This window comes from Dromaius novaehollandiae, chromosome W (genome assembly GCF_036370855.1).
Source record: "Dromaius novaehollandiae isolate bDroNov1 chromosome W, bDroNov1.hap1, whole genome shotgun sequence".
Lineage (NCBI taxonomy): Eukaryota > Metazoa > Chordata > Aves > Casuariiformes > Dromaiidae > Dromaius > Dromaius novaehollandiae.
Genome location: NC_088130.1, coordinates 59932579 through 59954597, shown reverse-complemented (window position 1 = coordinate 59954597; position 22019 = coordinate 59932579). Strand labels below are relative to the sequence as shown.

Sequence of the window (22019 nt, the reverse complement as noted above, 5' to 3'; positions counted from 1 at the left end):
TCCAGCAGGTTTCTGGTCATTTAAGTGGCCTTTACCAGTAGTTACTATGTCTGAGCAGCTGCTGGATGTGCTTCATGTCTTGGAAGAAATTATTCTGTAAAGAGGTGAATCTTCTCTTGCCTTTTTTATTAATAAAAAAGAGAACTCTAACTTGTCTGCTCATCTGGTTTCTGAGTTAAGCTTTTGGTTTTTGCTCTTTGGCTTGTTTTTTTGCACTGAAGCTTTTCTTATGAACTAGTGGAACTATTGGTTTGCCAGTACAGTCAGCTCACTAACTACAACTGGCTTCCAGCAGGCTCGATACATTATCTGTCTGTGTCTTGCTCCCTTACAGTGCTGGGATATGGCTTTTATTATGCATGTTTCCTTAGTCTTTGACAGCTGTGGACATATATGAGTTGAAGTCTATCTTATGTAAAATTAAATAGTGTTTTTTTTTTAACTGAGATATTTCCATTAATTTAAAATAACCTATTTCTGAACCTCACAGAGCTTGAAAGAAATATAACTTACGCCATTCAAAACTTGGAAGCCTCTTTTTTTTTGTGCCCGGTAATATTTATCTTCGGTATGTAATGCTGAAAGATTTGAGAGTTTTTTTTTTCTAACAGGCACTGATGCAGGAGTAGAGACACTATCTCTTCTGCCAATAAAACAATGAAAAATTCAGGAGAAATCTGTAACCTGCAGGGAGCCCCTTAAAGCAAGGGGACTGAAGCAAAATATAATAGAAAATCTCTTTGGAAGGAAAGTGACACATACAGTAAGTAACTCTTGCTAGTATTTTGCATCCAAGTTGCCTTTTTTTCCCCCTTTTTTTTAAAACCAGTAAAATAAAATAAAGACTGCAACAGAATATTAGAGAGAAGAGACTGCTTGGATTACTGGTTAGTTCACCTCTTGCTTGGGGAACCAGGTCACCTGATAAAGAGTTGTCTGTGTTGCCAGCATCAGGAGGATTAACCTCTCATAATCTCTGTGATTTGAATAAGAGATTTTGTTCCTGTCCTCACTGCTCAGTTCAGAGCAGCTTCTGAACAGAAACTTGAATGAATCTTCAGTAACGTGTCTACGTTGATCAATCAAAAAAGGAAGAAATGGATATTTGAGAATTTCTCTGAGCTGTGGTTTTTAACAACTAGTTTAAGTGTTCGGACATTGAGTGCATATACGTGGAACTGTTTTTCTCTAGAATTGGGGAAGTTGGCTGCACCCTCAGTTACCTTTTTGTTTAAAAGGTATTTTGTTACACAAATAGAATCAAATCTATTTCTCCATCACCACCCTCTGCTTCCCCTTGAAAAGCAAACTCTGGAAGAAGGCGTCATATCTTGCTGTGTAAGCACAACATATCAAAATATCGGCATGTGTTTGTTTCCCTGTTTCTCAAGAAAAATGCAACTGTTCCAGTCCAAATCATCTGATGTGATGCTTGCTTGCCTATGCTAGGTCAGTCTAAGGCTAGGAGGGATTACTCAGTCGTCTAACGTATGTGAAAATAGTTTGAGTGCTCCACTGGTAGTCTCTGAGCCTCTGGGTTTGAGTAGCAAACAGATGTTGAAGTGACAGCTAGGAGTGGAGTTAAATTTCAGGTAGAGGTTAACATGTCTGTGCGAAGGTTACAAAGAAGTACAGCATAATTCTAAATAAGCACCTGAGTATACTGGCTCTCACCGTGCTAGAATTAACTTGTCAGTTTGCATTGAGATCATGATTATTGTCAGGTAAGTTGAAGAGGTGAGTAATGAGGTGCAGGGCTCTCTGGAGAGCAGCGTGCAGACTTGGTGTATCTTTGAGGCACTTTGTCTCCAGTGTAGGCTGTGGAGCTCTCGAGAGCTGGAGCAGATACTTTCCACGCAACCTGTAAGGACTGATAACAAGATGCCTTGCTAGAGGGAAGAATCTCTTTGGGCGCTGGGAAGCTGTAATTCCAGCGAGCACCAAAGCTGGCAGGAGATGGCTTGTGATTCTCAACTTGTTCTAGTGACCTGAAAGGTGACTTGAGCTCATCTGATTGATCTGCTCTGCATTGGCTGGGGAAGTCTCCTGAGACTGACTGTCTGTCAGATGATCTGTGGGACCATACAGGTGGGGGGAAAAGGAGGATAGCCCCATTGCCTGAGAAAGTCTCACCTGGTTTGGGGAATTTCAGGGTGATATGTTCTGCTTCTCTCCTTAAGCTTTCCCCTCCTCCTCTCTCCTGCCCAGCATATAGCTGAACAAGCTGCCTGGAACTGGAAGCTTCTTCACTTTTTCTGTTTCCAAGTATAGTTAATGTAAAAACTGGAAAGTCTTTTATGGTCTTTTATTGGCGTTCTGGGTTCACTGATAGCACTAATCTGTTACAGGGGGCTGTAAGGTTCAAGGCTTCATGTTCCCACTTTCTTTACTGTTTTTGAGCATCTGTTTCCAGCTTTTTTGGCTGTGTAGTTCATGAATATACTTCCCCCCCCCCCCCCCCCCCCCCCCCGGCAGAAGGAACAATACTGTCAAACTTATTTCAGCTGCTGCTTATCTGAAATCAATTGAATGCTTCCTACTGATTTGCAGGAAGCTTTTTCTAGGATAATGTGTAAGTAAACTTCTTGCAGCTTCTTACTGCAAAGCGGAAGTTTTGGTAACTGCTGATGCTCCATGTAATATTGATGCAATCTGTGGTTTACAGAAGAACTCATAATGTTTTATGTTGTTTGTTGATAAGATCCCCTGAGTTTTTGGTTAAAACAATGAACATGTTTTAAAATGCTGGAATCTTTTTGCAGTATGGGCTTTATGCCTAATGGTTGTGGTATATTGGTCCTGCCAGCACAAATCCTGTTCTGAACTGTGCTAGCTTTTTAATAAAATCACTGTAGCTCTTTGAAATTGCAGCGATGAGAGGGGTTCTGGGTCCTGGGATCTGCTGTTTAGTGACTGTCTCCTTCCTCCCTCCCTCTCTCCCTCCCTCTCTGAACTGTTCCAGTACTAGTTGCTCTGTTTAGAATTTTATTTTCAAACCAACAAATGCATCTTGACCTTGCTGCCAGATACTATCTTCCTGCGTAGTGCCGGAGTAAAGATTCTGGCAGAGCAGTCTGACAGGTACACTCATTTCAGGGAAAGAAATGTTACCAGTTGCAAGCCACTCTTGTTTTCCTCTTCTATTTTTTTCCCCTGCTATATGCAACTTGTAGAAAGCAACTATATCAGCTTACACCTTTTGCATATAGTTCCATTTTTTTTATGTCCTGTATCTTTCTAGTACACTTTGTTCTCTGTGGTGAGATACTGATTTGATTTTTCTGCCCTAAGTTTCTGTTCATTCACAACTGTAAAGCCTTCCACGTTTCTGCAGGAGTGTCCTAACTGCATGGTAACATTTTCTTCACCTGTGAATTTATGTTCTTGAAGTAGTTTAAGAAGTATTTCAGGTGCGTTAGTTCTCAAATTAAGCAGTAAACAAGAATGCATATGAAACTCTTCAGTTCAGGCGCATGAAAACATGTGTGATGTTAAGCCGGTGAGTCAAATCAAATCTGGTAACAGATTAACCCGTAAACGAGATCCAGATGTCTCTCCAACTGTCTGAATCTATTTTGTCATTGAAAGTGTTTAGAAGCCTACATTAACTGCCTGCTGCATTAAACCATTGAAGAAAGTAAAGATAAATTGAACTGTAACTCCTGCTGCTGTCTAAAATCCCTTTTAGAGAAGTAGGGCCTTCTAATAGAAGGCTTCTATTGCTGGTGAAGATTGAGCTGTATTTAAAAAAAACACCCAGGCGCTGCCCCCCCCCCCCCCCCCAGCTTGCCAAAGGTGTCTGCAAAGCTGGTATTCTCTTCCAGCTGTACTTCGAGAATGTGGTTTTAATTGGTGTGTTTGCAACTGTCAAAAAGGATTTCCTACCAAGCCTTTAAATTAGTTGTTTAAGTTATCTGGTAACTTTTATAAGGATAGAAGTGGAGTGCTAGGAAGCTGTGATGCAAGCAGAGCTATGCTGTATGCATTACTAAGTTTTGTTCAAGAGCTGAGCTGAAAAGTGACAGTGACTGCAGGAGGTATGAAATTACTGGAACCAATCATCAGATCAAAGATGTATCTGACTATTCTGCTTAGTGAAATAAGTAAAGTGTATTAAATGCAGAATTGCTCAGTTTTGTGTAGATTGGCTATTATGTTGTTCAGTTGGCTCCCCAGGTGCCCTGTCCAGGTGAGTAAGACACTGAGTGGGGAATACTTGAGATATTCTGCCACTGTGTTGTGTCACTCTAATGCTGATGGGCTATGGCAGTAATAAAGAAGTTTTAGATAAGACTGTGATACACAGCATCTAGTGAGGTTCAGCTATCCAGTGGGTTACTGGGAGGGATGTGTATGTACTTTCTGTAGCGCTTTCCTAGGTTCGGTTTCTAAAATGGTGCTGAAGCTGGATGGGATTTATATGAATGTGTCCACCCTTAGCACAGGAATTTGGAAAACCCTTCCAAGCAGTGTCACCTGTGTCCCAGCTGCTATCAGTCACCATCCTGCGGACAGAAAGGGTAGAGTAACTGTTAGGAAGCTATTTGTTGGAATATTGCATTGTAAATTAAATAAACTTTGTAGCTTCGTGTGTCTCTGGAAAGGGTAATGAATTTGCAGATCATCTGATCAGGAAGATGCTAATTCATGTGAATTAGGAGGGATTTCAATTCATTTTCAAGACATCTGGCAAAGTGGAAATCCCTTGGGTAGATCAATTTGCTACCAGAAGCAACAGAATATATTCTCTCTTTTTCCTTCTCAAGAGAATCCAAGAGTGACAATAGTTGCTTTTTAGATGTAGTTGCCTGCTAAACTGAGCATAACTTCCCTTTGTTTGACATAGTTCCTAAGGTCTTGAGAAAAGTGAGACAGGTTGTCCTGTGGGCATTGAGAGTGGTCTAACTGAGGAAAGCTCTTTGCTTCAAGAACAGGAACTGCGATGTGAAAGTGGGTTTTTCATTTTGATGAACTGTTAAAAATTAATAAACACATACTGTGTCCATTCCATTTATTTTGGACTACTTATTAAAGCAGTGAGATGTCTGCATTCAATCGAGGTAAGTTTTGTGTTATTGTTGGCTTGCTGTTCAGGCTGTCTGGATTCCCCCCACCATCTTCTCAGTCAAACAGGTGATGGATTTTTGAAGGACTGTTTCATGCTTTAAGTCAGAAATATCCTGCCTTTAGACCCAACATTAGTTCTGTCAGTACTGTTGATATCTGTGCTATGTTCTTGTAGGGGCTCTTCATTTTTCTGCTGTCAGAATAGCTGTCAGGTCAACCCAGCCCATAACAGAAATCCATTCACACCAAGCACTAACAAAATGTTATTCTCTGTTTATCGTGAATACGGTCTCAGCTTTTATGTCTGTTGATACATGAAGGTACCCAGTGTTTTTCCAGCACGTCATTCTTTGAAGGGAATACACTGGTATATAAAACGCTCCCTTCACCGGTGGACTGGAACAGTGGTTATATGTAAACTAGTGATTTGTCTTCCCTGGCAGTAAGACAAAGCATAGAAGTAATTAACCTGACTTCAGTCTCTTGTCTCTTAACTGTCCCTTAGGTGCCAAGGCATCTCTCGGGTGCAGTAACTGTCTTAACTCAGCAATGCTCTGCTTCTAGGAGATGGACTCTCTTGCAGGTACAGAAGAGGCTCTCAAGGCACTAGCGAATGCCAGTGAGTTGCTGACAGGGCTCCTGCGCAACTATTCTTTTCCTTCTTAGCTAGTTGAGGAAAAGCTTTTCCTTCTGAACATAATTTAGCTCTGAATGTATGAGAATGCAGTGAAGCATTGTTTTTTAAACCTGTCGCAGGCTGGGAAATACCACAGGGCTGTGGCATGTTGAATCCTTGTAACAGGCTTGGGGAACCATTAAACTGCTGTTTCATCCAGTTCTTTTGCTACAGTCGTGATGGCGTGAGAAGAGTTTCACAGCACGGTCGTTCTGCTGGTGCATGTGCAATTGCAGTTAATAGCACGACTCTGATGCTGCTGCGCTTCCATGTGTGAAACAAAACAGGGACCAACTTAGCATGGAGGGGGTCTAAGGCCACTGCGTGGCCTCTGCTTTTCACAGTGTGGAGCATCTTTTGGACTCCTGTGGTGAGTGAAAGGCAAGGCTTCGTTGCCCTCAAGTGGGAGGTGAGGATGTGCAGGGGCCTGATCTATAAAATGTCTTGATTTCCAGGGCAGGGAAAAGTACCTGTGTGTCAGGGTTGGCCCCCAGGAGCAGAGCAGTCCTTGGTAGATGCAGCAGTCTTGCATCACTTGCCAGCCTTTCCTGGGCCTTAGAAATAGATTTCAAGGAGTGAGGGCTAGATGTTGAGCTTCTGGCTCTGCTATAAGTACATATGCTGTAGCACTTGGTGCAGGGCTCAGATGGCAAAATGGTCACCAGAGACTCAGTGCAGCTTATGCAGAAAACATAACAGACCTGTAAGACGAGGGCAGTGACTAGCCAGCATTTCCCTCTCAGAAGAGATGCCCTCCTTTCTGCTTGTGTGCTGCATGATGCACGAGGTGTCAGTTTGGTGTGTTGACTTAGTCTTGGATAGTACAAGCCTCTTGAAGTTGTCTCTTACTTCTGTTGCTTAAGCAACCTTTGCGCGGTGCTTTATATCCCTGTGCACTGAAGTCTGAGGCACCTGCAAGAGGTGAGAAAGGCCCAGCAGAGTGAAATGGGAATATGAACTGATTCTGCCCTTCAGGTGGAGACAGTTCTTGCACAAGTTGGTGTCCGTGGCCAGTTCTCTAAAACATGTTAACACTGCATTCAAGTTTTTCAGGGAAGAGGAAGCTGTTTGTCATATTGCTTGTGTACTTTAGCTAATCATGCAAATGCATTTTGAATGCTCTGCTCTCAGCATTGCTTTTCTTTTTAAGAGCGCTAATTAAACCGCATCTTTCCCACACAGCCCATCCTTGGTGCTTTATTGCCTCTGTGTCAGGATGTAGATTTTGCTGTAGTGTGATGAGTGACCAGCTCGTAAGTCATGTGCTGGATTTAGTGAGGATGTAATCTTTTGGCCATCTGCTGGGGCACTCCCTGTGTCTACGTCCCTCTGACTTGCAAAGCAAATGTTAAAAGTGAGCTTGAATCTGCAGTTTTTTTGGGACGTCCGTGTTCCCCCTAACTGAATAGGAGCGTGTTCCCATGCAAGAGGTTTGAGAGATGTGATGTATGAACCTTGCAGTAATTTGGCATGCTGGATTTTTATTTATGGTATACCCAGTCAGAAAAAACATCATTCAGAGAAATTCAAAAAGAAGTTGATAGCAAGAATTTCTCAGTAAAATTGAGTTTAAGAGTAGCTATGATGTATGTTCTACTGTTGCTTTTCCACCCTCAAAATGATTCTGGACACTTTCTGCAAACTCTGGCTCATATTTTATCTCTCCTAGGCTTTAGGAGTCTGGTTTTCTAGCGTTTTGTACTTAACAGGTATAAAGTCCTTTATTTAGAGTAACACCAAAATGGTGAAGGATTCCCAAGGACAAGTCTCCGGATGAATCAAATGTTTACATCAATTATAGTTGTTTTCCTATCTGTCTGCCCGATATACATCCAGTTATTTCAGTGCAGTCTGTCTGCTTTCTAGTAGATGTTATCAGCGCTCCTGGAAGTGAGGTGCAGTAGGTGTGACTCTTGTATGCCTGTCTTTTCTCTTGCAACTAATTGCACCTTCATTTGCTCAGTGAGAGCAGGTTCATTTCTGTGCATCGGTATAATGCAACGTTCCCATGTGGCAGTGCAAAGCTCTAGGCCTCCCTCTGTTCTAATTTTCTATCTTTTTCATTCCCTTCCTTCCTACAGAGCGTTGCAGCAGCCTATGAGGATTACTGTTCAGTGCAATTTAATGTTTGCCTCTGGACGGCTGGGCTTTCTGCACTGCCCGGTTTGCTGAGAGCAGCCATTTGAAACTGGACGGGATTTAACATTCCCAGTTAGTTTCCAAATACTGTTTATCAGAACTCAGAAGTGCCTGTGGGATAACTTTTTTTGCTTGTTTTTTTTTTTTTTGTTTTTGCATGTGAGTAAAGAAATCGCTCAGCTAGATCTCTGATTTATTTTGTCTTCAGGTTTTTAATTTGCGGTGGCACCGAAGCAAATGCATCTGTGATACCTGGCGTTGCTGTGTGCTCTGGAGAACAGTTTCCTTTTGTGATACAAGTTTTAATCTATAAAGTGTGCTGTTCTGTGCGGCTTGATTTCGGTCTGCTGTCGTGCTGAGCTGTGGGAGTAGCAGTGGGTTTTCAGTCTCTGCCATAACACTGCAATTGACTGATAACGGTTCAGGTTCTTTCGTGGATTTTTTGCTCCTTTATGTCATTTCTTGGGCGCTTGGCATATAGGGGCGTTTTAGGGAGCTCTAGTGAGACAGAACGAGCGGGTTTGGGTACCAAAATTTCCCTGGGGGAAGCTAAGCCGTTGTGCCTTTCTGAAGCCGTGGTTCATCAGCAGTGGCATGATGCACGCTGTTCTGCTGTATTGCACCCAGCCCGTGAACAGGCTGGGTCTTGGCAGTGTCTAGCGGCTGTTTGCAGCTCTGTACTCCAGGATATGCACCCTGTTGTGTGGGAGACCCTGAGGTCTTGCAGCCAGGCGTGATCCTCAGGTGTTATGGAAGCTGCACCTTTGCAAAGGTTTTTACATAAGCCTAAGAAGTGCTTTCCACTGAGCTAAAAAATAAAATATGTCCAAGTCACTTTTCTTGGGACACACTGTGTTAACTTGCAGAATGAGCAAAAGAATCGCTGGTGTAGGTGAGGCTTCCAGGTTCGCCTTTCAGCTCTTCTTTGTAAGCCCTGCCTGTGCAGTTGAAGGTGTAATTTGTTACATGCAGGTCGTCTTCAGGGAATGAGCCCAGGGCCTCTAGGTATTATGAATACAAGACTTTATTTTGTGTTTTGCGCTCTGTAGCAGGTTTGAGGTCTCCTGTGTTTTGCCTCGCTGCTGCTCCAGAACATCCCCTTTGCTGTGACCATTGGGACAGCTCTCGCTGGAGCCCCGCGCTGGGAGCTCCTCTGTGTACCAGTGTTGTCCGAAAAGCGGATTCGTTGCCCGGTGTGCAATAAGCCAATAATTACACACTCAGGAGAGACATTTGTTTATTTATTTCAGAGTTGCGCAAGCCTGGGTGCTCAGTGGTTTCCCACAAATCGAGCACACCCCCCCAACTTTTCAAGTAGCATTTATACAAACAAATTGCCAGATTTACAACTCTCCCTTTTACACTGATTGGTTAGTGATTTCTTCATTCCCTGGGTCCCACCCCTGCTTCTCAAGGTCCTGATCAATTAACACTGCCCCAGCTAGGTCAGTAGATGTTATCTCCCAAGGTCCTGAGGAAGAGGACATAATCCAGACCCCTTAATTAACACTGTTTCAACAGTGAGAGGAGGTTTTGCTTCCCAAGGTCCTGGCGCCCAAACAGGCCTTATTTCACAGCCTTGACATCCTCCCTTTCGGAGAGTGGGGCACAGGAATGCAGACTGCTTGTAACTCCCTTATCTTTCCAGCCTGCACCAGCTCTGGGGCCCTTTCTTACCGAACTAGGAGCGTGGCCTAAGGCTTCAGCAAATTTAGCTACTCATGCTAAGCAAGTGTGCGGCTACTCATGCTAAGCAAATTCTATCTAAGATAGAAGTTATCCAAATCTACCTACTTCAAACATTCTTTCTGAGCTTCTCAGGGTTGTCTTGTAACACCAGGGCAGTGGAAGCTTTGCTACATTTCATCGAATGAACCTCTTAATATTTAGAGGTTGAGAGCACAATTTAGACAGCCATCTGTCTCTTAGTTTGCATATTGCTCGCTGCTGAGACTGTGTTCGTCTGTGTGGCTGGGAGCAATTGGCCCGCGCCGGCTGCTTTTCTGACAAGTAATCCTTGAATTTCCGCACTGGGGGTGCCTCCGCTAACAGCAGTGGAGCTTGCTGCCGCCGACTAGGGAGCGAGACCAGCTGAAGCTTAGCTTACTGCACATGCCCTTGCCGTCTTCCTCCCTTTCTCCCTCCCCTCGAGCACATGCACTTCTTTGTCCGCTGCCTTTTCCAAAGCAGAGGGCAGGATCTAAGATAACCTGGTGTCTGCTCACTCCAAGGCAATGTTTGCTTGTGAAACACCTGCTTTTGTGTTGTATCCAAAGGCACCTAGGAAGCGGGTAGATTGCACCCCCCCCCCCCTTCTCTGCGATTAAACAGATTGTTTGGAGGTTAAAAAGGAATCTGCTCCTTCAGCCAGCGGGAACGCTGGCCGTGACTGCTGGGCGTTTTGCTTGTACCACGAGCTTTAGCCTCAGGAATACTTCAGGCTCTGAATCTGGGTGAAAATGTACCTGTTTATTTTGGAAATAAAGCTTGTAGGCTTTGCAGTCTTGCTAAAAGCTACAGCACTTCTGACTTGTGTTTGAGACCTCCCTGTCCTGTGCTACAGCTGGTACGACGTTCCCTGCGTAGAAACACCTGCCTGGACTGTGGATGCTTGCGAAGAGGCATTTATCAGATAGTGAGGGTGTTCTCCAGCATCACACTCTGTTGTAACTCTGTGTGTATAACCATGTAAAGGCCCTTAAAAAAAAAATTCTTTCTAGAGTGTGGAAATCTTGTGGAAATCTGTCACCATGGGATGTTAGTAAATGTTGGGTGCCCTGTTTTCTGGAGGAAGATGCACTAACTCCCTTCTTCAACTATTTTTTGCTCTCAGGCGTATCTTGCTTCCTACCTTGTCAAATATGTTGTTTGTGTTACTGTGTTTCCACTGGGAAAACTAGGGGAGCCTGGAGATGTCTTGCCTCAGTACTTACACATAGAAATGTCATTGAGGATGTGAGCCTGCAGAAGAGAAACGTAAACAAAATCTCGCTTTTGACGTGGACCACTTCCATACAGAGAGATAAGAACCAGTGCTGTTTTATGTTCTGATCCTTAACTTTTGATAAATGCTGTCCTGGAATTAAATTAACAAAAGAGAACTCTGAAAAGTGACATTTGAGTTCAGCCTGCTGCTTGTTTGGCATGGAGGGTTCATTTCATTCACGGATGTCACGTTATAGAGGTAATTCTTAGGTGATTATTTTCAAGTTGTGATTGAAAGTCTGCTGTGTCCTGCTGAAGAGGTGTTCTTTGTTTATATAGTAATGCTTATTTCTTCTAGTGTATCCATGACTTTGTAAGTGAGGTGATGTGGACTGTTGTCTTGCTCAGCAGAAATAATAATTTCTGGTTTGCAAAGGACTGATTTCGAAATTATTTTGTTAGCCACATCACGGTGCTTTCCAAACATTAATCCTATAATTCTTTTTTTAAATTGCGTCTATTTAGAGAGGTGAGATGGGGCACGGAAGAGGCTCTGTCTCCAGATCCGTTAAACCGTGAAAATCAGTACAGTTTTCCAGCTTCCAGTTTTCTGTTGGGGATGTCCAATGACACTATGCATCTCCTAGAATGAAACTGTAGTAAGACAAAATCACTAATCACCTCTTTTTTTTTTTTTTTCTTTACAGTAAAGAAAGCTAAACTTCAAGGACCGCCAGGTAAGCCCTGCTCTGCCCTTGTTCCAGTCGATCTTGTTCACAGCAGCAGTGACACTTGCTCTCATTCCTGCTCCTGCTGCTCCCCTCCCCAGCTTTCATCCAGCTCCTCTCTGCTCCTCTGTGGTGTTCTTATGAGTGACAAAAGCTACCCCGGGAGTCCAGGCTGTCTGAGTTAGACCTGGTGTCATCATGCTGAGAAACCTCCACCTGCTTACCTGACCTGAACAGGCGATGAGTGAGGAAAGTCGATTTTCATCTACTGTGACCAGCTCCCACCCCAGCCTGCACTTCAGTCTCATCCTTCCTCTGTCCCATTTAAATATAGGATCTGTAAACATCTGCCAAGCAGAACTGGTGTGTCCCAGTCACCAGTATGTGCCTGTCTGGATCCAGCGCCTCCCCAGTACACACTGTGGTTGCTGGATGCTACTAAAGAATTGATTCATTCTCTTATGTGGCAGCCCTTAATGGCTGTAATTGGGATCAAAATCCCCTCTGCCTGGTTTTGTGTCCATGTAATAGAATAAAAACAAACAGCTTGTGGCACACAGAGTTTACAGTCTAAATAACTATTTCACTGTGCTCTGGTAGCAAGCAAGGAGTCCCTCAGCAATCGTTTGTTGAATACAATTTGATGTGCTTTTTACAAAAGAATAAGCAGTTTGCCTTTTCCTTGGAGCCCAGTTTCAGGTGGTTTGTAAACTTGCTTGTTTGAAATACTGGTTTTGGGATGTTTAAAGAAAAGAAAGAGGTATGGCTTCTGGAGAAACACATGTTAAAATGTTTAGGTCCAAAGCAATTGCACGGCTGTATTCTCTTGGTACAGGTGTTATCAGGCTACAGCTGAACTGCAGGCATGCTTGTGTATATCCTTTTGCTGTCTCCTTGTCCTTACTCCACATCAGATCTGTATCTGTGCATGGACCAGCCTTGGTTTTCCAGGAAAGGAAAGCTGAGTGCACAGACTGGAAGGGACACAATATGTACTCCGGGTGTTTGCCATTCAGCAGCCCTGCTTGGGGCTGTAGAATGTGTCCTATAGTCTAGATTTAGCACAAGTGAACTGAGTGGCTTCACTGACAAGCCCAGCGGCAAGGAGGGATGCAAGCAGTGTAACTAGATATGGTGTCCAGCTTCCAGTGACTTCCACTTCTGCCTGAGCTTCTGGGTAGTGTTGTTTCCCTGTTCTTCTCGTGTGTTGAGGTGTTTGAAGCTAGATGCTGGGACGTGCTATAGTAGCCTGCAGCACTGGTGTGTGTGAATTCGGCAGTATTAAAATGGACTGTAATCTGACTTATGCAGGGCGTAGATAAAGCAGAACACTGAATTATTAGAATTTGTACTTTGCTTTCTCGCTGCTTAGTGTGTGTCTTGTTCCGGGGTTGATGATACTAATAGATATGCCTGATGCAGTAACTCCCCTTACAGGGGGGTTTGGTCGTTCTCAGATACTGATATTCAAATTTCCTCTGTGTTTGTTTGCCTGCTTTTGGTTTTATTAGCAAAGAAGTAGCAGCAACAAGGAAAAAAGTTGCTCCAGGCTTTTCCATCAGATTTAAAAGAAAAAGCAAAAAAATCTAAACGAACCCTAGCTTGTCAAAATGCTAGCGTAACGTGGTTCGTCTAGTTCAGCTGGTTTGGCACTACGGATCAGTTTTTGCACATTTAGCATAGATTACTATTTCTCTTCTGCCCTTAACTTGTCATGAGAAAGCCCTTTGTGGACTCACAGGTGGAAAACCAGCTTGCAACTGGGAGAGCAGTCAGGCTGATTGTACAGTCATTTCCCTTCCGTTCCAGTTACTTCTTGCTTGTATGTTTTGCAAGTCTGCTTTTAGCTCTGCATGGTCTGTGTGATAGGCCCTGTCTCTTCAGACTGGCTCTCCTTTCCCTCCTCTGCATTTCAGTAGGCAGCCACTCAAAGTGGCTGTGTTCTTCAGGATTTTACACTCCCGCCCCCCAACTTACTGCAAATGCTTTGTTGCCTGTTGTTTTTGGGGGGAAAGATTTTTGTTTGTTCATGGCATGAATATCTAAGAACATCGAACTGACACTTTGGAAGGGGAAGGCCTTTGAAAGACATCTTGAATATTTGGGTCTTTAATCCAGTGATGTCTCCCCACATGCGCTTTTTATTTTTGGCCACCTGGAGTGCAGTGTATGGACTGAAAGCCTTGAAATGTTGTGATTATGTGGTGAAATGGTATGTATGCTGGAGGGGGTAACTTTTTGCCTCTCGTTCCCCAGATAAATTCAATACGTATGTGACCTTAAAAGTGCAAAATGTGAAGAGCACGACGGTAGCAGTGCGAGGGGACCAACCCTGCTGGGAACAAGACTTCATGTTGTAAGTACAGTGTTGCATGGCAGTGAGGTGCTTGTGCATGAGTCCTTCCACAGCACCGACGTTTGTAGGAAGCTCCTTAGCATATTGTATAAAATGGAGTGCTTACTCAAGCAAAATGCACAAACCTGCTGACAACCTAAGTCATTTGCTTTTCTATTTTATGCAGTAGCTTATGCTCAAGGAGAGGTGGGCTGGGAGATTGTCCCTGCTTATGGACTGGTGGGAGTAGTCTGTGTCCTGTAATGGTTCTGGGTTGCCTGGATTCCTGCTCCTGGATCCAGTGTGTCAGGGTGCAGCAAGGGCCAGCTGCTCCCTCTAGGATGGGGATCCAGGAGCCGAGCACGATACCATGGCCGGCAGGGCAGGGAGCTTGCCAGCTAGGGCCCAGTCTCATGGTACGTGAGCGAGGCAAGCAGGGCAGACCCAAGGATCAGGCTAGGGTCAGCTCGAAGTCTAGGGCATCATACGAGGCAGTTTCAAGGTCAAGCTGGGAGTGCAAGTGAGGCTCAGGCCTGGTGAAGGTAACCAGGGTCAGAGACAGTCCCATGATGGCCAGGCAGTGGCTGTGGCAGAGCTGGAGACAGGCACTGCTATGGTGTTGCTGGGGTAGGGACTGACAGCTCTGGGCCAGCTGAAGTGGGGCCTGGGCAGGGTGTAGGGAGGCCCTAGGTGAGGCTGCTCAGGGCAATTACGACCCATTAGTGCACTCAGGTCCCCAGCACTGTGACCCTACTTATCTCAGTGCGGAAACTCTCCTCACTCAGGCTTTTGGCCCTTCCAGGTGCCCATGTTGCTGTTTCTCCCTTGGGCTGGTGCCCACAAATGTGCTTTCCAGCTGCCCTGCTGCAGCCATCAGAGGGGCTGTCAGTCCCTGTCCTGAGCAGCAGAACCAGTGCCTGCCCTCCCTGGCCTTCTGGTGTAGTTGGCACCTCTGATTTGCCCTGATCCTTGTGATGCTGACACACAGTCAGATTTCCCAGTATCTCTTGGGATGGGGAGTTTTTTGCTGATAGATGAATGCCTCATTCATATATTGCATCTGGTTCTCTTCCTACAGCTTTCTAAGACAAAGTGAACTAAACTTATTAAATCCCAGACTCCAGATGCGTTTATCTGTTCTTGGCGTGGACGCTGCTGTTGATTGTGGGAATGATGTGGTGCTCGTGTTGTGGAGTCAAAGCTAATGCTGCTGTTTTCAAGTGGGTCTGAGGTGTTTGCATAGTCCCTGTAGCAAGACACCCACATGGTGCTTTGTGAGTATGCTCCCTCATACAGCAGCAGTTGGTTGTCCTCTCCCCAGAGTGGGCAGCTTTTGTCTCTGGGTGAGGAGCTCACCTGGTTTGGTACAGGGCAGAGTGCTGCTATCATAGCTGTGCTTCTGTGTCCCTTGTTTTGTGGCCCTCATCTCCTTTTGGAGCAGTGTGTGGGGTGTGTGCTCCTCCTGCAGGGAGAGTTGGAAGCCTGTCTTCCATCTTCAGAGAAACAAGAATTGCACCATCGTCTCAGCTCGGCACTTTCTGTTCAGACCAGGGCTGTGGCTGTCGTTAGGGTAAACCATGCAGCTCTGAGGTAATCCCCGCTCAGGGAGGTTGGGGCAGGGAATCGTACCCATCTGCCAAATCCCATGCTAGTACCCAAGCTATTAACTCATTCTTTCTGTGCTTTGGGTTGGATCTGTGGGCAAGAACTAGCTTTAAGCACAGCCAGATACTGAGGAGACTGCTCAGGAGTGATTGAAGAACGGCAGGTTTGTTTTGGATGACGACTTTCACCACTGTTCCTCTTCCTTCTCCCCTGCGCCCCTGGAACTCCTCTCCCCTTGCAGCTGGGAGCTTAGCTAGCATGCTGTAAGGTTGCTCTGCCACTCCGTAATTAGTTGCTAAGGGATATAAAAGCAGCATATTAGCTGATCTACCTCACCCTGGTCTTCCCTGCTTTTACCCAGGCAACAGCACAGTTATTGTGATGTTTATTTGTAGCACATGGCAGCCAGTGTGTTTTGCATGAGCCTGTGTACGCTAAACTGGCCCAGGAGAATTAACAGTGATATTCCAGTGCTACTGTTTACTGCTTTGCTTGTCTTTCTGGAGTTGGAAAAGGTTTTTGAATGCAGTATTTTTTTCCCTGAGGGAAGGGAGCTTTTACTGTCTGTGTTTGTCTTTACCTTTTTTATAAGGCATGGTAGAAAAATACACTGCAAGCAAGAAAACACTTTCTGTATGTGTATGTTGGTTTTGCTTCTGAACTCCTTGTGAGAAATAACATTTCAGAATTTGAGGCTCTAGGGATGTTTGAGATTTGTTTATTTACCAGACCAGTGAAGTGCTTTAATGTCTTCTTTGGGGACATCTTCTAATTTTGAAGAAGCTTTAAAATCAGTGCATATTTACAAGCAAGCACTTCTTTAGTGAAAACACAAGCTATGATGATTAAAACATGATGATTAAAGCAGTGCTGAAGTTGTTAGAAACATCTTTCACTTAAATTCTGTGTACATGTGGAATGGGAGGGACATTGAATTTGAATCTCAGCTCCTTTGTTTTTTGAAGCTATTCTGCCTCTAACCAGAAGGTGGAGAAAGGGAGATGCAGTCAAGGCAATCAAAGTCACTGTCCTGAAAAATTTTTCTTTCGTAGCTGGTGACCTGTCCTGTGGAGCTCGGGACAGAAGCTCCATGGGTGTCTTACAGTCAGAGTCTTGCTCTGCAGGTGTAGATTGAAGCAAAGACCATGGTTTTACAGTATGGCTGAGCCAATCTAATCAATCTTCTCTCCCTTCCCCTTCTGGCCTCACAGTGATCCAGCCATGAGAACAATCACTCGTTTCTGTTGTTGCAGGTTTATCTGAGCAGTGAGATAAGTGTTGTCTCCCCAAAAGGGAAGCAGTAGGATAGTACTGCAGTGATGGTGCGGGTGGCTTGCTGTTGGCTCAGCTCAAGCCATGTTGTGTCGCCATAGCCAAATAGAGAGGGCTGGAGACTCAGCTTCAAGATGCTAACAGTAAACTCATAACAAGACTGTGTCTTAGCTTAATTTTAAACTGTGGTGGACTGACTCACCCAAGTACTGGATACTCCTGACTTTGCTTTCTGTGTCCTAAAACAGAGGTGCTTGGATTTAAAATAGGTGTTAATGTGTTTGGCTGTAGCTGTAGGGTTTGCCTTGGACCTTGTAGATACAAGCTACTCTTCAAGTATGAGATGTCTCTGAAACAAAGCCCAAGTAGATGTTGGAATTTGCAGCAGTCCTTTTTTTGGCCATGATGACAGTCTATAGAAATTAGCAATTAACAGACTTTTAACTTCCTGTGATAAACTTAACATGGCTGCATTTGACTGGACAGGAGGACAGCACGCAGCAGCACTTTGTGTCCGAAATACCTAGCTTTGTACAAAGGGCAGTCCTGAACTCAAAGAAGGGGTAACAGCATTGCTGTGTGGTAAGTGTGAGACAGCTGTGTATGAACAGAGAGCTCGGGGGCCTTCTGTACTTTATAATTTTTCTCAATATTCAGGCTGTGCACATATTACACTGTTCTTAAGTAAGCATGTTATAAACTACCATGAAAGAGAGGTATAAATGGCATAGAGCATTGGGAAGAAGTGAATTGGAGGTATAGCCTTTGCTCACTGAGAGGGAAGAGAGTCATGAAAACCTTCTGACAGGTATTCCCAGGGGCATAGCACACAAAGGTTGCATGGTTGTGTTGCCATGTGGTGCCAGAGACTCACATGGCTCTAAGCCATGCATTGCCACGCAGAGGAACAAGCTAGCGCAGGATCGGAAGTAGTGCAACTCGGCACCGAGTGATAGGTAGCGCTGCTAATGCAGCTATGCTGTGTTTGAGACTATTACTCTTGGCATGTTGCGGGTCTGTTCACAGATGTGTATTGGCACGTTTCAGCCTGCCAGAGTATGCCTGTGCTGCTGAAGGAAAGTGGACACTCGCTTTGTTAGAATTGGGGATGGCTGCTGACAGAGAGGAGCTCACCTCTATGTTTCAGTGCAAAATCTACTACTTCTTTCCATGTGCATAGCTGCTGAGATGAGTTTCCAACTCTGGCAGTCTGTGAGATAGTTCAGGGTTTTATTTTGCAATCTTTGTGCATTTAAACTCTGAGAAATCAGCCATTAGAAATGAGTGTTCCCTATGAGTGTGAGACACCTTGGCCACACACATTCCTTCCAGAAGCCCTCTGTAGCTTGATTAAACTGTGTGGAAAGAGTTCACTGGTGTGATCATGGTGGTAATGCAGAGTCTTGAGCAGAGCTTTTTCCTCACCTGTGCTCTTTTTTTCTTTCCTTGCAGTGAGATCAGTCGGCTGGACCTGGGCCTGATTGTTGAAGTGTGGAACAAAGGACTGATCTGGGACACCCTGGTCGGGACCGTGTGGATTGCTCTGAAAGCCATTCGCCAAGCTGATGAGGTTAAGCTGACACTCCAGTTTTATTGTGGCAGCACCACAACTGATAGTTAATGTGTTACAAATGTAGCTTGGTGCAGCTCAGGACTGTGCTTCTCAGCAGAGCTTCAACCGCAAAGCTGAGGCTAGAAGGAAGCTGGCAACACAAGACAATTGAACTTAAATAGGTGTCTGTGGTCTCATTCCACTCATGTGAACTCAGAAAACAGGGCTTACGATGTTAAGGAACATACATTTTTGGCAAGTGTATGAAGTTTGAGGTAGTGACTCCTTAGTTTGATACTCAGTTGTTTTTTTGTTTTGTTTTTGTTTTTTTTAAGTCCCTGCTAAAGACAGAGGGCATTGTAGTTGCCCCAGTAACAGACAATCTGATTTTTAAGGTAGGTGTAGGGCATGTCTACATCATTTTCCTGCAGCTGCTGTGTGAGCATTAGAGGGTGTCTAGTGGTGTTGATTCCTATTAAACAAAGGAGGAAATCAGATGCACTTATATCTGATTTCTCCTAACTACTGGATTTGGCATTCCTTGCAGCTGATCAGAACATACTTGGTTCTTTTACCTCAAATCCACTGCACATGTTTAAAATATTACTGAATTTGGTCTTGGAGCAGGAAGAGGGAATTTATATTATCCATGAAAGGAGAAGGGTGGGGATGCCTAGCACGGTGACTGTAAGGTCTAGCCAGTGCTGAATTCCTCTGGCTGTCCAGGCACTCCTTGGTTTCTGCCTTTGAGGACTTACCTTTGCAATACCAGTGAGAAGTGAATAGTTCTGCTTTGAGGCATATGTCTCTTGTCTTCATAATAACCTTTAGGATTTGTGAAACCAAGGCTGCCAGCATGTGCTGAAGGGATGTCTGTAGATGTTAAAACTGGGTATCAGGCCTTGATAATATTGTGGGGCTCTTATCCTAGCGAATGTGTGAGAATTACTGCAAGAGCATCTGCCAGACTTGAAACTTCATCTGATGCTTGTGATTCACAGGAAGGTCCAGGGGAATGGTCTACACTGGAGGCAGAGGTGGTAATGAAACGTGATGAAATCTGTGGAACCAAAAACCCGACTCCTCATAAGATTTTGCTGGACACAAGATTTGAGTTACCTTTTGGTGAGTGAATTTCAGTAAGTTACTCAGGATACTGACACTGGAGAGAAAGTGTTTGAGAGCAATTTGAGTGTTATAGTCAAGTTGTGTTTGTTCACAATTCAGGCAAAATAGTTCAGTGCAGATCGATGCTGGTGACCATTCCTTGACTGGCTCCTTTCTTACTTAAAAGATCAGAATAAATAGGCAAGATTTGAAGGTCTCTGACTGGACGAATATTTAGAAACTGGTAATACTTATTTCAGGATTATGCAGTCTGACATTATGTCTTCAAGCAGGGAACGTTCACTTCTTTGCATCTGTACACATTTGGCTCTAAAAGTGTTCAAGTCTGTTGTTAGAGCTATTTGGAATGAGCTATATGCAGTAGATGCACTTGTTTTCTGATAGAAGTGTGCAGCTCAGTGAAGTATTAATGCTCAGTGTTTTCGAACGTTATCATTAACAGAGCATATAAATAACTCTGTATCATAAGAATAATTGCTTTTCTTGGGAGTTAACTTGTGGTTGAAAAGTATGGAATATGGAAAAGTAGCTAGTTGGAGCAAACCTGTCTCAAGTAAAGGTGTTTTTAATAAAATTAAAAATAAAATAAAGAGGAGAGTTGAGGGGAAGGAAGGAAGGGTTTAGTCAGAATGCATCCAAAGTTATATAGCTTCTCTTTCCAGCTCTTCACTAACTCACAGGAGCTGGAACAGAGATGGTATTTGGGAGGGTTGTATGCCTTTTTTCTGCTTCAGGTGTTAAAGTGTTTCAAGGTTGTCTGTCATTGCAAGGCTCATCTCTCCTCCTCTGCCTGTTGCTTGTTTTCTGCAACGAAGCTCCCAGCAGTGTGAGCGATGTTGCATCATGATCTAAGCACTGTTGGAGCATTTGTGCATCCTCTGGCATTTGACCAGTAATTGTCAGGATTGGCCATCTGCTGTGGAAAAAAGTTAGGTCATCTATTAGTCTCACCCTCCTTCTTGGTGCAAGGGAGGATGCAGGCCTTGGCCCTGTGGCACTAAAATCAATGTAAATTGTATCTCATGTTCTGAGAGCTACACTAGATGTACTGTTTCCAGTGCACAGTCAGCTGGATGGCACAAATTTGATTGAATGCAATGTTTTATAGAAGTAATAGGTACAGTCCTGTATGTAAAGGAGGAAAAGTATCCAACATCTTAAACATCTTAAATTGTCTAATGTTGGTGTGGAGCTGTCTCTCTTCCTCATGAAAACTCTCCTGGTGATTCACTGCTGTCACTCTGTCAGTGGAAAGTTTGCTACTGAAGTTGCCTGTTTTATGCAAGGAGAGGAGCAGCTCACTTTATTTCCCCGTGGAATGAAAAATTGCCTCTGTGGGGAAAACATTCAGGCTGCCAAGGGGACAGAGCACAGCACATGTAGCCAAAGACAAGGCTTGTAGCCACTACATTCTCATTTAAGTTGATCTTGACAATCATTGCTTGTAAATTATCTCTGCTTTAAAAGGACATGAAGTTGTGATCTCTCTCCCTGTATTCAGAAAATATCCAAAAGAGAATACAGTTTCTTCTGAAATTTGTGTTTTGGGCTGCATTGCAGTCTGAGAACTGTGCTTAATAGAAATAAGTCATCTGTGTTTCCTGTGTAGGAAAACAGACTCCCTGCAAAACAAGCATGTGTTACAGCACTCTGGATTTAACAAATGAAAAATATTTCATGTAATAAATGTGTGTTTTCTCCCTGCTGCTGCCCTCAAAACACAAGACTTCTTTTAACCACTATTTTAAAATATATTACATTGTACAGAACCACAGCATGTGCAGAAGACTGAGAACATTAAATGAATAACAAGCATTTAGTGACTTAGCTGTTTTTGATTTAACGCCGTTGGTCATATAAAACACATCTATTACTTCTTCCTTTGCTTATTGTGCCAAATCCTGAAATCATACTACTCCACACTTAACTGCCTTCCAGAGGTCTGAGACAATGTCTAATATATAGTATGAGGCTTTAAATGAGGATGCAAATTTTCAATGGATTATAAATTTAGTAAGAAAACTCTAGGAGGAGTCTGCTGTGTTGAAGTAAATTTATTCTGGAGTGTGAAAAGTTGTCCCCTCTTCCAGGGTTTTGTAATGTCTAGGGAAATATGGGAATATCAGTTTGCTGTTTCAAGGCTTCTGCTGCTCTTGACTCAGAGTGCTGCTGTTTTCTTGGATCCTCTCCCTTTTCAATCTGTCCTGCCTCAGGAGGGTCAGAAGCAGATTGAAAAGGTGGAGGTGCCAAGAGTGTGGAAGATTCATCTTGGGAAGATAACATCTACCCACATCACCTTCTCAAGTGGTGCTTCCCCTTCTGTGGTGACTGAACATCTGCTGCATCCACCTCTTGGGTGGAGGAGAAGGGGCCCTGCGAGATGGGTTGGGAGTCTTGGAGGGATACATGGAGATAGCTCAGCTCACAGCACTGCCCTTGCCCCTCTCCCTGTGGATTTGCTGAGCAACCTCCCTCTAGGCTGAGGGCAGCAGCATGACCTCTTCATGCCCCCCTTGTTAAGATTGTGTTGCCTTATCAGCTGGGAACAGCTGCTCTAAACCTGCACAGAGAGTTAAACAGATCTTTCGTCTG

The 22019-nt window shown here is 44.1% G+C and overlaps 1 protein-coding gene across 4 annotated transcripts in view; it reads left to right on the top strand.

Annotated features, from left to right (window-relative positions):
* LOC135323470 (protein unc-13 homolog B) overlaps positions 1 to 22019 on the top strand; it is a 218247-nt gene that overhangs the window by 14960 nt on the left and 181268 nt on the right. For 3 of the 4 annotated variants that reach the window (XM_064500800.1, XM_064500799.1, XM_064500801.1), the window contains 4 exons: positions 11515 to 11544; positions 13792 to 13891; positions 18200 to 18317; positions 19301 to 19424. In XM_064500800.1, coding sequence (XP_064356870.1) covers positions 11515 to 11544; positions 13792 to 13891; positions 18200 to 18317; positions 19301 to 19424 — 372 coding nt within the window. Of the gene's footprint in view, positions 1 to 748; positions 764 to 11514; positions 11545 to 13791; positions 13892 to 18199; positions 18318 to 19300; positions 19425 to 22019 lie in introns of those variants that run through there. The other variant, XM_064500802.1, reaches the window with a different exon arrangement.